General features: G+C 51.7%; 1 protein-coding gene across 1 annotated transcript; it reads left to right on the top strand.

Annotated features, from left to right (window-relative positions):
• The first annotated feature begins 9,767 nt into the window (after positions 1–9,767).
• Positions 9,768–13,904, top strand: GJB3 (gap junction protein beta 3). The gene is made up of 2 exons (XM_077753169.1): positions 9,768–9,924; positions 12,866–13,904. The coding sequence occupies exon 2, from the start codon at positions 12,900–12,902 to the stop codon at positions 13,710–13,712; it is 813 nt and encodes a 270-aa protein (XP_077609295.1). The 5' UTR covers positions 9,768–9,924; positions 12,866–12,899; the 3' UTR covers positions 13,713–13,904.
• The last annotated feature ends 235 nt before the right edge of the window (positions 13,905–14,139 follow it).

Genomic DNA, 14,139 nt, shown 5'->3' on the forward strand with positions numbered 1-14,139 from the left:
CTCCAAGGCACCCCTCCTCTCCCCATGTTTCTACAAACCAATCAATTCCCCTCTGTCCCCAAACGAATTCAAGTTGGAGTTCTGTCATTTGCAATCAAGAGCACTGACTAATCCACCCAGGCTTCTTCTAGTTTTCCCGGTGCTCCAGTCAGGCCCCCTCAATCTCCTTCAACGCCCCCCACCACTGGGGTGGTCCTTGGGGCTCTTCCCAAGCTGTCTGCTCCCCTCGGTCTCCACCCCTCCCTGCATGAGCCCCTCCTCTCCCATGGCCTTCGTTACCATCTGGACACTGCTGACTCCCAAATCTGTTTATCCTTACAGATTATTTATCTCCTATTTTTCCCTAATAGTCTTAATTTTTCTTAGTATTTCTATTATGATAAAATATACATGACACTTCCATTTTAGCCATTTTAAGCACACAATTCAGTAGAGTTAATTACATTAATAATGTACAACCATCACCACTATTTCCAGAACTTTTAAATTACCCTTAACAGGGGCGCCTGGATGGCTCAGGTAGTTAAAGCACCCGACTCTTGATTTCAGCTCAGATCATGATCTCACCATCTGCGAGATTGAGCCCGGTGTCAGGCTCTGCACCAACAGCATGGAGCCTGCTTGGGATTCTTTCTCTCTCTCTCTGTCTCTCGCTCTTGCTCTCGCTCTCGCTGCCCCTCCTCTGCTTACGTGTACATGCGTGCTCTGATTAATTAATTAATTAAATGTTAATTATCCCTAACAAAAACTCTGTACTAACTAAATAATAACCCATACTCACTCCTCCACCCAGCCCTTGGTAGCCTCTAATGACTCACTGTCTCTATGAATTTACCTATTCTAGACATCCTAGAGATCATACAAAATTTGTCCTTTCGTATCTGGCTTGTTTCAGTTGGCATATTGTCCTTAAGATTCATCCACACTGCAGCATGTATCAGACATGACTCCTTCATATGGCTGAATAATACTCTGTTGTATGGACATACCACCTTTTTGTTTATCCGTTCTTTCTTTTGATGGACATTGGGGTTGTTTCCAAGCATTTGTTTTGGCTATTGTGACTGGTGCTGCTATGACCATTCATATCTGAGTCTGAATCCCTCTTTTCAGCTCTTCTTGGCCTATTCCTAGGAGAGGACTTGCTGGGTCCTATGGTCATTCTACACTTTTTTAGAGGCACTGCATTTTAGAGGCACATCATTTCACATTGGGACCACCAATGCACGAGGGTTCCCTTTGTTCTTCTCTTTCCTGCCCCATGCATCCAGATGCCTCTTGCACACCCACACCTGTGTGTTCCACAGGCACCCCAGCAGGGCATTTGGATGCAGAGGAAAATTTGGTTCTGTGAACAACCAGTGCTGAGCCACATCCCACCCCCGAGGCTCTGGGAAGTGTTGTGTTGGGCATGAGGTGAAGCTCAGGGATGAAGTGACAGTCTGATGCTCACCTACATCATAAAAAAGGGGTTTTACAAATCGTGTCTGAATGTTCTTTTTTTTATTTTTTATTTTTTTATTAATTTTTAAATTTTCATCCAAGTTAGCGTATGGTGCAACAATGATTTCAGGAGTAGATTCCTTAATGCCCCTGACCCATTTAGCTCCCCCCCACAGCCCCCCCATCAACCCTCTGTTTGTTCTCCATATCTAAGAGCCTCTTATATTTTTGTCCCCCTCCCTGTTGTTTTATTATTTTTGCTTCCCTTCCCTTATGTACATGTGTTTTGTATCTTAAAGTCCTCATATGAGAGAAGTCATATGATATTTGTCTTTCCCAGACTGACTAATTTCGTCACGTCTGAATGTTCTGATGGCCTTGTCAAAATGGCTGCACTGGAACCTCATTTACAAACACACGTGTCATTTAGCCAGCTCCAGATACAATGACAGTATCGTTTCTCCCTGCTTCTCCCAACCCGCTTTCCTTCTTGTGCTTCCCATCTCGGCCGATGGCAAACCATCTACTCAGGTGTCTATGACAGGACCTCCCCAATTTGTAGGAACAGCGAGTTCAGGAATCACAGCCCTGCAGCCCCAGCCCAATCTAGGCTCTGCTCCTTGAGGCCCAGGGCCCATCACCTCCTCAACCCAGAATCAAGGCTCCAGAAGCTCCCACACTGCGGGCGGAAGGCTGATTTCAGGCATCTGGCACACGCCTCACCCCAGGCTGGCTTCACCAGCTGCCCTGATGCCCACACCCTTGCCGCTCAAAGAACAGCCCAAGCAAAGACTCTTCTTATCCAGAAGGAGAGCAGAGGCTGGGTGAAGACAGACAAACTCAGACAGACAGACAGCCCACCTGCCCCTTGAGTACCAGGTGTTTGGGCCTAGTAGCAGGAAGGAGAGGAAAGAGATGAGGCTTAGTCAATGAGGACTTCCTGGAGGAGGCAGGTGGTCAGGGAAGGACTTTTAGAAGGTAGGTGGGTGGGATGCTAAGCTAAAAGGGAACTGATGAAGGGCGCCTGGGTGGCTCAGTCGGTTGGACATCTGACACTTGATCTCAGTTCAGGTCATGATCTTGGAGTCGTGAGTTCAGGCCCTGCATTGGGCTCTGCACTGGGTGTGAAGCCTACTTAAAAAAAAAATTTGAGGGGCGCCTGTGTGGCTTAGTCGGTTGAGCGTCCGACTTTCGCTTAGGTCATGATCTCGCGGTTCGTGGGTTCGTGCCCCGTGTCGGGCTCTGTGCTGACTGCCAGCTCAGAGCCTGGAGCCTGTTTCAGAGTCTGTGACTCCCTCTCTCTCTGCCCCTCCCCTGCTCACGCTGTCTCTCTCTCTCTCTCTCTCTCTCTCTCCTAAAAATAAATAAAAATATTTTAAAAAATTTTTTGAAGAAGGGAACTGATCAAATAGCTGTTCTGTGCTGATCCGGGATGGGGGTTTATCATGTGCATGTATTTGCTCATTTGGCAAGTACTTTGTCTACAAAGTGCCAAGCACTGTTTTAGGCACTGAGAATACACCAGTGGACACAGACTGAAAAAAAAAAATAGCTGTCCTCACAGCTTCTAGTGATGGGAGACACAATGAACAAGAAGAATAAGCAAAATATAAAATATGTTACATGATCATAGTTGCTATCGAGAAAAATTAAGCAGGAGAGAGAGTGTGGGGAGGGAAAGGTCGATTCTAGATGGGGAAGCCAGGGATGGCAGGGCAGCACACGGGGCAGAGAAAAGCACACACGCGGGCACTGGGGCTGGGGAAGACCCCATGCAGACCCACGGACAGCAAAGAAGTCAATGAGGCAGTGCAGCAAGAGAGCAGAGGGCCAGAGTGCTCAGATGAGGCCCGAGAAGGACCACCTCACACAGGCTGTCCTGATGCCCCTGGCTGCACTCTGAGTGAGCAGGAGGGCTGGGCAGTGCTTTGGGGGGGAAGGGGGCACAATCCCCTTGGTGGCTGCGTTAGCGATGAGGGCAAGGACAAAGCAGGGCAGTCCGTTATAAGGCTACTGCAATAATCCAGGGAAGAAATGATCCATGGCTCTGATGTTACCAGGATAACCTTAATAGAGTCTGTGAGAAGCGGCCAGACTTTGAAAGTATTTTGTAAGTAGCACCAAAATGATTCAGTGGAAATGAACGTGGGGTATGAATAAAAAGAGTCAACAATGACTCAAGTTTGGGGCCTTCACAAGTAGATGAGTAACACTGCCATTTACTCGAAGAATAAGAAGGATGGAGAGGGATGTAAGGAGAGGGTTGCTGGGTAAAATACAGGACACCCAGCTAAATTTTGATTTCAAAAAAAGAGTAGATAAGGGTTTTTTTAGTATAAGGAAGTCCCGTGTACCACCTAAACTTCAAATTAACTGAGCACGTGATTCAGGGTATTGTTTTATTGGGGGGAGGGGGGCTTACTTGCTTGTTTTGTCCCTAAATCTGACAATGCTACTAAAGGAAGGAGTTAGATTTGGGACATGGTGAGTTGGTGATATTTACTAGACACACATAGGAGAGGTGGACTGGCCACTGCGCACATGAGCCCAGACTTCAGGGGGCTGGTCTGGCTGGAGATAAGCAAGTATTTAGGAGTAGCCAGCTGAATTCTGATATTTTAAGCCCTGAGACTGAATGACATTGCCAAGAGAGTGAGTGGGGCCAGAGGAGCCTAGGCCTGAGCCCCAGGGCACCTCAATACTTCAGTGTCAGAGAGATTTGAAGGATCCAGCAAAAGAGACAGAGAAAGAAAAACCAGAAAGGAAAAAAAGTCAGCAGAGTGTGACGTCTTAGGGACCAAATTCCTGCGGGGAGTGCAGAGACTTAGCTGTGGGAAGCCAGGCAAGAGTGTTCAGGTGGCAAGTGATAAGCCAGGAACTGATTAGAGTGAGTTCAAGAGGGGATGGAGGGCGGGGGGGACACCTCGGGGCTCAGTCGGTTGGGCAGCCGACTTCGGCTCAGGTCATGATCTCACTGTTCGTGGCTTCGAGCCCCGCGTCAGGCTCTGTGCTGCCCGCTCAGAGCCTGGGGCCTGTTTCAGATTCTGTCTCCCTCTCTCTCTGACCCTCCCCTGCTCATGCTGTCTCTCTCTCTCAGAAATGAATAAAACATAGATATATATAAAGAGGGGATGGAGGGAACAAATAGGGATGATGCACGAATACAACTCTTTTGAGGAGTTTCACTATAGAGGAATGGAAAGAAACGAGGCAGTCGGAAGAAATGGGGTGAGGTGAGGGAGGTCTGTTTGTTTTTTAAGACAGGGAAGTACCAGCACATTTATTGTAAAGGGAAAGATGCAGTAAAGAGCAGAAGGGAGAAGATGGAGGAGAAAGAGAGGAGGAGGGAGGTCCGGGGTGGGTGAGAAGGATGGGATTCAGGACACATGTAGAATCCTGAAGCTTGACGGCAACTCAGAAGACCATGTGTTACCTCCACTTGACAATAAAGCTGTGTGGGCAGAAGTTCAAAGTAACTCGCAGTGTCTTGGAAGGAAAGCAGCATTCTAGCCTGGATCCTGGGACCTCTCTTCCTCCCTCCCCACAGCCCCAGTGGTGCTGGAGCACGGCTGGAAAGCCCCCATTCTTCCACCTGACCTGCTTTCCAGTTCGTTCTGCCTGCCCCTCTCTGCTCAAGGGAACAGAGGGCCCCAGCTGCACAGATACAAATACGAGGAAAACCTCAGCCAGAGAGGGAAGCCCCTACCTGGGGCCTGGGCAGAGTTTCAGACATGGGGGGAGGCCTGGGAATAAAACAAAACAAAAGAAGTAGAGTGCCAGGCTCAGGGCCCGCCACCCCCGGAGGACAGGTGTAGCCCCTGAGGACAGTGTGGGTGGCTGGGACAGCTTCCAAGCCCGGCCCCAACACAGCCTTGCCCTGAGGCAGGGGGCTGGCCTACATGACCTCCCACACATTCCCCGGCTCAGGGGACAGGACTTGGAAGTGGGACAGCAGAACCTCACAGCCTCTTTCTGGAATGGGGACGCGTCCAGGTCCCTCCAGAAAAAGCAGAGGCCAGTTGTTGGAGGTACGGCCTGATGTCGGGAGTGAGGGGGCAGCCTCTGGCAAGGTCCGAATGATAAGGACCCAGGCAATAACATCACCTGGTCACCAGAGCAGGATAACCCAACGACACACAGAGACGCTGCCACACGCCACCACCTCACACACAACCACACATGCACACAACCTCACAAAAGCCTCTCAGCCACCTCTGCAACCATACCCATTCACAACCATCATACCCGATCACAACCACACACACCGACCATACGGCCATATTCCCCACACCACCCCCTTAACACGCAACTGCCCAATTGCACGCACCAGACTGACCTTCCACACAAAAGTTTCTGCGTGCCCAGCATTTACTTTGCAAATAGTAACGGCGCGTCTGCCTTCTGGAGACGCAGCAGGAGCGCAACAGGCAAGACCGCTGCTCTCTTAGAATGTCTCTTAGACACTGCCGAGGAAGTGGACGAGGTGACTTCACATGGGGTGCCCGGGGAAGACCTCTCTCCGAAGGTGAAGAGTGAAAAGTCGTCCAGGCGGAGGGCACCAGTCCGTGCAAAGGCCAGGAGGCTGGACTGAACGTGGTGTGTTTGTGGGGCAGAATGAAAGCCGGTGTGACCAGAGAAGAGTGACCAAGGAGACATATGGTGCTTTGTTAGTCCAATGTCAGGAGAGTGGGTGTTAGCGTAAGAGTAATGGTAAGTCACTGCGAGGTTTTAATAGGGGAGTGACACGATCTGATTTGCATGATTAAAACACTACTTTAGCTAGGAGAAACCATGGAGGGAAAACCTTTTCAGTTCTCAGAATAGGGAAGGCACTTCTAATTATGACCAAACCCAGAAACCAAAAAAGATAAGATGGATACATATGACTACATAAAAAATATTTTAATTCTGTATGGCAAAAATTCCATATACCAAGTCAAAAATACAAGCAGGTAACTAGGGACGGTATTTTTTTTTTATTTGTATCATAGACAGAGGGCTTATTGCTTTAATATATAAAGATCTCCTGGGGCGCCTGGGTGGCTTAGTCGGTTAAGCGTCCGACTTTCGCTTAGGTCATGATCTCGCGGTTTGTGGGTTCGAGCCCCGCGTCAGGCTCTGTGCTGACTGCCAGCTCAGAGCCTGGAGCCTGTTCTAGTCTGTGACTCCCTCTCTCTCTGACCCTCCCCTGCTCACGCTGTCTCTCTCTCTCTCTCCTAGAAATAAATAAAACATTTAAAAAAATTAAAAAATATATATATAAAGATCTCCTGAGAAATCAATAATTTAAAAGGCAACCATCCACTAGAAAAATGGCAAAGGCAGAGGCGCCTGGGTGGCTCAGTCAGTTAAGTGCTGACTCTTGATTTTGGCTCAGATCATGATCTCACATTTCATGAGATCAAGCCCCTCATTGAGTTCTGAGCTGACAGTGTAAGCCAGCTTGGGATTCTCTCTCTCTCCCTCTGTCTCTGTACCTCCCCTGCTCACTCTCTGTCTCTCTCTGTCTCTCTCCCTGTCTTTCTCTCTTTCAAAATAAATAAAGCATTTAAAAAAAAAAGAAAAGAAAAATGAGCAAAGGCAAAGAACAGTTCACAGAAAAACAAACAAAATGGATGCTAAGTATATCCAAAGATGCTCATCCTCAATCATAAAAGAAATGCAAAATAGAAGTATACTGAGATACCACTGGCAAAGATCATACAGTTTGATAACGATCTACTTTAGCAAGCAAGCACTCATGTCTGATGGCAGCATAAACTGATACAACTATGGAGAGGATTTGGCATTATCTATAAAAATTATAAACGAGCATACGACTTTAACCCAAAAATTCCACTTCTAAGAATGTATCCTATAGACCTATAATTCTGAAATGTGTTAAATGATGTTTGTCCAAGGATAGTTATTGCAATGTTGTTTATAATAGAAATAAGGAAATATACGATTGGAAGCAGCCTTAAGTTTCATCAATATGGGACTGATTAAATATATGATAGTATACATACTATTTAGCTGTTTGTTTAAGATACAGCTCTACATCTACTGATAGGGAGAAATGGGATATTAGTCAGCTGTTCTATGGGAAAAAATGAGATAGCTCTATATCTACGGATAGAGGAAAATGTCCTATATTTTGTTAAATAAAAATCACGAAGTACAGCACTATGTGCATAGCATACTCCCATCGGGTAAATGTCAAAAGAAGACTCTCTATATAGTCAAAGATGCAGAGCTGATCTCAGGAAGGAGAAACAAGTCACTGGACACCTGGTGGTCAGGGGGCGGCCCTGGTCACATGGTCTGGTGTTCGGGGACAAGTCAGGACTAGCACCACAAATGTGGGACTCCTCGGCATTGGATAGTATCGAAAGCCCCCAGACTGGATGAGTTCACCCAGGAGAGAAGCAGCTAGAACCTGGGACATGCCCACCCTGGACACCAGCATGCGGCCTCCAAGGTCAAGGAAACTGGGAGTGTAGTGTCAAGGCAACCAAAGGAAGAAAGTGTTCTGAGAAGGAGGCAGTGGTCAGCTGCTGTGTCAGGTGCTTCTGCAGATCCAGGAGGGTGGGGACGGAGACATGACTGTTGGATTTAGCATCATGGAAATCCAAGGTGACCTTGACAGGGCCTCCTTTGTGACACAGTGTAGGGATAGAAACGTTCTTCAAACGGGTTGAAGAGCGACTAGGAGGTAAGGAAGTGAGGAGCAGGTTTGCTCTGAAATGCTGGAGAGCGACAGCCCATAGGGAGCAGACGGCAGAGCCATGGGCCCTCACAGGACGCTGTCATGTTCACCCCTCCCCCAGCACTGGCACAAACACAGAAGCACCTAGACGACCCTGGCATCGAGTCTCAGCAATGATTTCCAGGGGCCACGACCCGGCAAGTTAAAGACGGCCTCTGCCCTATTGCTTTGCCCCATCCAGAAACCACGTGGCTGAGACCTCCAGAGCTGGCTCTGCTACCCAGCATCTGTATGACCCTGGGTAAGTCACCTAACCTCTCTGTACCTCGGTGGGAAGGGTCATACCTTCCTCCGAGCTGTGAGGATGAAATAAAGTCTGCCGGTCAGTGTCTGACACAAAGATGTCCCTGAGCACCCAACGCGGGGTTGGTTTCTATCAAAATGAGTAGTAGGTGACCGTGTAATAGATCTTCCCAGGTTTGGGGGCACTTTTGAGAGTAAGGGGGTGATGTGAATTACACTGGGCCACAGGTGGTAAACCCATTCAGTCCTGGGGAAGTGCCAGGTACAGTCAACCTTGCGTTAACCACATCATCTCTGTGGAGATGCTGAGGGCTCAGCCCCAAGGTGACTAAGGTCCCACGACTCGCAGGGAGGCCAGAAACGCTGGGGTTTCTCCAACAAGACTGGGAAACACGCTAGTAAATAAGACAAAGTGTCTTTGTCCCCAGAGCCCAGCCCAGCTGCAGGCCCGCCTCCTGCCGCAGTCTCTAGGGCAAGGGCCTCTCCCCCAACATCCGACCCCCTCCCACAGGATCTGCCCCTTGTCCTGACTCCAGGCCACCACCTCTGCCCATCCTGCCCTCACCCCTGGACCAAGGATCCCATCTCCTTTCCAAGCACAGGACTCGCTGTGTTCCTTCCGATGTGGACGCCAAGTCGGCTGCCCACCTTGGAGACCACAGAGCCTGAGCCAGGCACTGCCGTGGAGGGTCATCGTGCCAAGAGGGCAGACCCCCGGAGTGCCCCCGAGCAGGGTCCCGGCCGGGCGCCGGGCGGGCACAGCGACCGGCAGGGCGCGGGCACAGTCGCCGTGACAAGGTGTGTGGGCGAGTCCTGATTGCAGGCTGTCCCGGGCCACAGCACTTAACAGTTTAGAGCGCCTCCCGCCCCTGATCTCATTGGAGCCTTTGCAACTGCCCTGCCCATGGCCACCCATGCCCCCATTTCCCACATGAAGAAACCGAGGCTCGGAGCAGCGACGAGCCCCCCAGAGACNGGCGGCGGAAGGAAGGGTCTCTCCCAACACTCCCGGCGCCTTCTCGCCCCTCGATTCTGAGCGGGGTGGGGGCTCCCGGAGGCCGGAAGGTTCTGAGACGCCCGCCCCCGCGTCCGCAAGCTCCCAAGCTGCCCCGACGGAGGGAAACGGAGTCAGCGGGGAGGCGGGGGAGACGGCGGCGGCATTATAGTGTGGCGACAGCTGGGCAGTTTGGTCCCCGGGCCGGGGAAAAAGAGGATGGATGGGGGTGGTGTTGGGGGCTGGCCGGGGTCGTCAAACTGGCTCCACCGGTCCCACTTCTGAGCTTGGAGGGAAATTCTTTGCAAGTGAGTGGAGCGCCTGGGGTGTGTCGTGCGGGCGGAACTGGACAGACAGGACGGAAGGTGGAAGGGGGCAACCCAGAAGGGGGCTGCACCCAGGTGGGTGTCCGCTGACAGGACCCCAGGACCCCTGTCCTCGGGAAGGCTGGCAGAGGGCTCCAGCCACCACTTCGGGCTTTCCGAGCTCCCAGCAGGTGAGTGGCAGCCTGGGGAGGGGATGCTCTTAAGATTCTTACAACAGCTCAAGAAAGTAGGAATTCTTTCCCTTTAGAGATAAGGAATGGAGGTCAAACCTATCAAGAGATTCTTGGAAGTCACCTGGCTAGGAAGTGGCAGAGCTGAGGCTGGAATCCAGAGGTGACTCCATGCTCAGTGCACTTTCCACCGCTGGTCCCCAGAAGGCCAGGTCTCAGAGGAGCAGGTGGCGGAGAAGGGGCCTGCAGGGATGGGGTCTTCTTCAGGCATACCCTGCTGTTGGAGATGCCCAGTGAAGAGGCATCAGAGGAGCTGAGTGTTGAGAAGCAGCTGTGCCTTCTCTCTCTGGCCAGAGCTGGGAAGTCCTTCCCCGGAGCTACCTTGTCCAGATTGTTCTGCAGGCTTCCTGCCTCCACCTCACAGCCCTTCCCTCCAAGCTGCCTCTCTGAGAAGTCAGCATGCATTTCTTTATCACCCGGCGCTTACTGAGTACCTACTGTGTGCCAAGCACTAGGCACTAAACATAAAGCAGTCAGCAAGACAGCGCTGATATTCTAGGAGGGGAGACAGACGATAAATAAGAACCAAAAAATAACAAATGCTTTAATTTCAAAGGGTATTTAAACTTGAGGAGGAAAATAAAGGAGAGAGGAGCAGAGTGACTGGGAGGGCAGGGGCTCTCAGGTCCAGGGTAATCTGGGGAGCCCTCAGCGATAGAAGGACCCAGCCATGCAAGGTTCTGGAGGAAGAGCATTCCCAGCAGCAAGAATAATTACAGAGTCCCCAACTCTCCCTGTGTGGCCAGAGCAGAGAGAGGCAGGGTGAGAACATAGGAGAGGAGGGCAAGAATGTAAAATCTGGGGTTTCATTCTAAGCGTAATGTGAAGCTAGTAGAAAGTTTTAAACAAAGGAGTGACACGATCCAATTAAATGGGCTCTAAGGGCCCAGGAACAGACGCTGAAAGGCCGGCGGGGAGGCCCCGGCAGTAATAGCAGCAGGCGTGATGGTGGCTTGGAGCAGGGTGGTAGCCGTAGAGGCGTGAGAAGCGGTCATGCAGGGTTTGGACGCACAGGCACAGGCATCATGCGTGCTCAGAGGGGTGTCGTGTGCTCCAGGAGCGCCCCCATGTGCACACACAGGCCCACACCTGCACATGGAGACACACGTGTTCCCACACCCATGGCAGCACCAGACACTAGATAGACTCAGGCAGACCCACCCGTCCACACCCTGTGAGTCATCCCAGGACTGTGAGGAAGATGAGTGATTCTGGGCCTGAACAAATATGTCTCCCCAGCACAGAGCCCTGGCATCCAGCATGGCTGGGGTGGTTGGGGCTCCCCCAGGCTCTGGCACAGGGAGAGGGATGGCCTCCAGATTTTCCCTGGGTCTGCTGTGCCAGGAGCCAAACCGCTACCGTCCCTCATTCACTCCCAATCTGAATTGTTCTCCCAACTTCACCACCCACTGACTGGGAGACCTTGAGGAAGCTATTCCTCCTCTCTGAACCTCAGTTTCCCCTCTGTAGAATGGGGCTTGTCCGAGAGCAAGAGGATCCTCTGCCCTTCTGTCTGGACTAAGGTCCTGCTGGCTGGACTAAGAATGAAATTGACATGAGACCGATTAATGGGAGAAAATCTAATTTAATTTCATGTGTATGGGGAATCCACAGGGATATGGAAATTCCAAAGACTGGTAAAAGGAGGTCTGTCTATACGTCCTCCTGAACTAAGAGAAGGGAATAGGGGTCTGGGACTTCAAAAGGGAAGAAATACAATTCACCGAAACAAATATTTGCTGAGGCCACTCAGAAACAATGGGATGTAGAGGACTTTGATCAAACAGGCCTCCCGAGGCTCCTCTCTGTCTACCCTCCCTAGTTCTCATAACAATGTAGTTATCTCTGGTGATAGTCTCTTCCTGGAGCAGGTCCTCTATCGGAATCCTTGTAGGCAGCTGAAGGAGAGATAAAGAGCTTTTCCTGAATCTGATGGGCTTTGATTGCTTTTAACTCAAAATCATCTTCATGCCAAAGTGGCCTGTCTTGGGGCAGCCGGCCCTAGGCCCCTGCAGGCTCATGACCCCACCTTCACAAGATTGTAGCAAGGCATCAGTGAAGTGAGTTGCAAACACCTGGTCTGGGACAGGCATCCAGCAGAGAAGGGGGAAGGAGGTGGTGGCGAGCACAGCCCCTCCCCCCACACCCCCTACACCGACAGCCCAGCCTGGAATCCACCTGTCGTTCTAAATGAGTGACTTGGCCTCTCTAGATCTCACAATGAGTGGCCAGCATTTATTGAGCACTTACTGTGTGTCAAGTGCTTTGTAACTGCTATCTTTATCTGTAAAGAGGAGCATAATAGTATCTACCTCATGGGGTCCTTGTAAGGACTGAGGGAGAGAGTGTTGCACAGCGTTTCCTCTGCTGGCTCACAGTAAATGCTCAGTAAATGGCCATTGTTACTATCGGCACACGCACATTCCCTTCCTTCATGCATACAAGCTCTGTGACTTTTGGCGGTTACTTAGCCTCTCTAGGCCTGTTTCTTGCCTGTAGCTTGAGAGGTATAGTCCTGATCTCAAAGGGTCATTAGATGATCAAACGCATGTATCCACATAAAGACCTCAGAACAGCGCCGGATACACAGGAAATGCTCATCAAATGTCGCCTATTCAGAGCACCTGGTGGCTAGTCGGCTGAGTGTCCAGCTTCAGCTCAGGTCGTGATCTCGCAGTTTATGGGTTCACACCCCCGCATCGGGCTTGCTGCTGTCAGCCTGTCAGCACAGAGCCCACTTTGGATCCTCTGTCCCCCACTCTCTGCCCCTCGCCTGCTTGTGGCCTCTCAAGAATAAAATATATATATATANATAAATAAAAATATTTTTAAAAATGTCATGCATTCATTAAACGCTGAGCTTCCCCTTGTATGCCGCCAGGTGGGCACGACCCCCCGCCCCCCCGCCAGGCACCATGGACTGGAAGACGCTGCAGGCCCTCCTGAGCGGCGTGAACAAGTACTCCACGGCATTCGGGCGCATCTGGCTGTCGGTGGTGTTTGTCTTCCGCGTGCTGGTGTACGTGGTGGCCGCGGAGCGCGTGTGGGGGGACGAGCAGAAGGACTTCGACTGCAACACCAAGCAGCCGGGCTGCACCAACGTCTGCTATGACGAGTTCTTCCCCATTTCCAACATCCGCCTCTGGGCCCTGCAGCTCATCTTTGTCACGTGCCCCTCGCTGCTGGTCATCCTGCACGTGGCCTACCGGGAGGAGCGCGAGCGCCGGCACCGCCAGAAGCACGGGGACCAGTGCGCCAGGCTGTACGACAACGCAGGCAAGAAGCACGGCGGCCTGTGGTGGACCTACTTGTTCAGCCTCATCTTCAAGCTCCTCATCGAATTCCTCTTCCTGTACGTGCTGCACACCCTCTGGTATGGCTTCGGCATGCCACGCCTGGTGCAGTGTGCCAGCGTGGCGCCCTGCCCCAATGTCGTGGACTGCTACATCGCCCGGCCCACCGAGAAGAAGGTCTTCACCTACTTCATGGTGGGTGCGTCTGCCGTCTGCATCGTGCTCACCATCTGCGAGATCTGCTACCTCATCTTCCACAGGGTCCTGCGAGGCGTAACCAGGAACAGGCCCCCAAAGGGCCACAGCCTCCCGGCCTCCACCAGCCGGGCCTCCACCTGCCGCTGCCACCACAAGCTGGTGGAGGCCGGGGAGCTGGGCTCCGATTCTGGCGATGACAAGAGACACGCGTCCGCACCCACCATGACCCCCATCTGACCGCGGGCTGGGGAGCGACACTGGGGCTGCCGGGCGACAGGTGGGGCAGTGCTAGTGCTGCATGGGGGGAGGGGGCCTGCAGGCGCTGGGTGCCCCCACTTTGAATTCACTAATCGATCCCATTTCAGTTTTGGCAGATTTTTTGAGCGCTGGGCACGGTGCTGTCTACCCAGATATAAGTCACACCCGAGAACCAGCACCAGCCCTTGGGGGAGACAGACATTGAAACAAGCCAATCAAAGACTGAGCGCATGAGAGGGGACCCCCCCACTCCGGGAGGCTCCCAGGAGGGCCTCCGCCTAACCCAGGAGGGGGTGGTCAGGCGAGACTTCCCTGAGGAAGTAATGTTTGAGAGAGGTGAGAAGGGCTTCCTAGATGAGAAAACAGCAGGTGCTGTGAGATGCTTGCCCTGGTTTGGACACCCCAG

The sequence above is a fragment of the Crocuta crocuta genome, unplaced genomic scaffold (assembly GCF_008692635.1).
Source record: "Crocuta crocuta isolate KB4526 unplaced genomic scaffold, BGI_CrCroc_1.0 scaffold303, whole genome shotgun sequence".
Taxonomy (NCBI): Eukaryota; Metazoa; Chordata; class Mammalia; order Carnivora; family Hyaenidae; genus Crocuta; species Crocuta crocuta.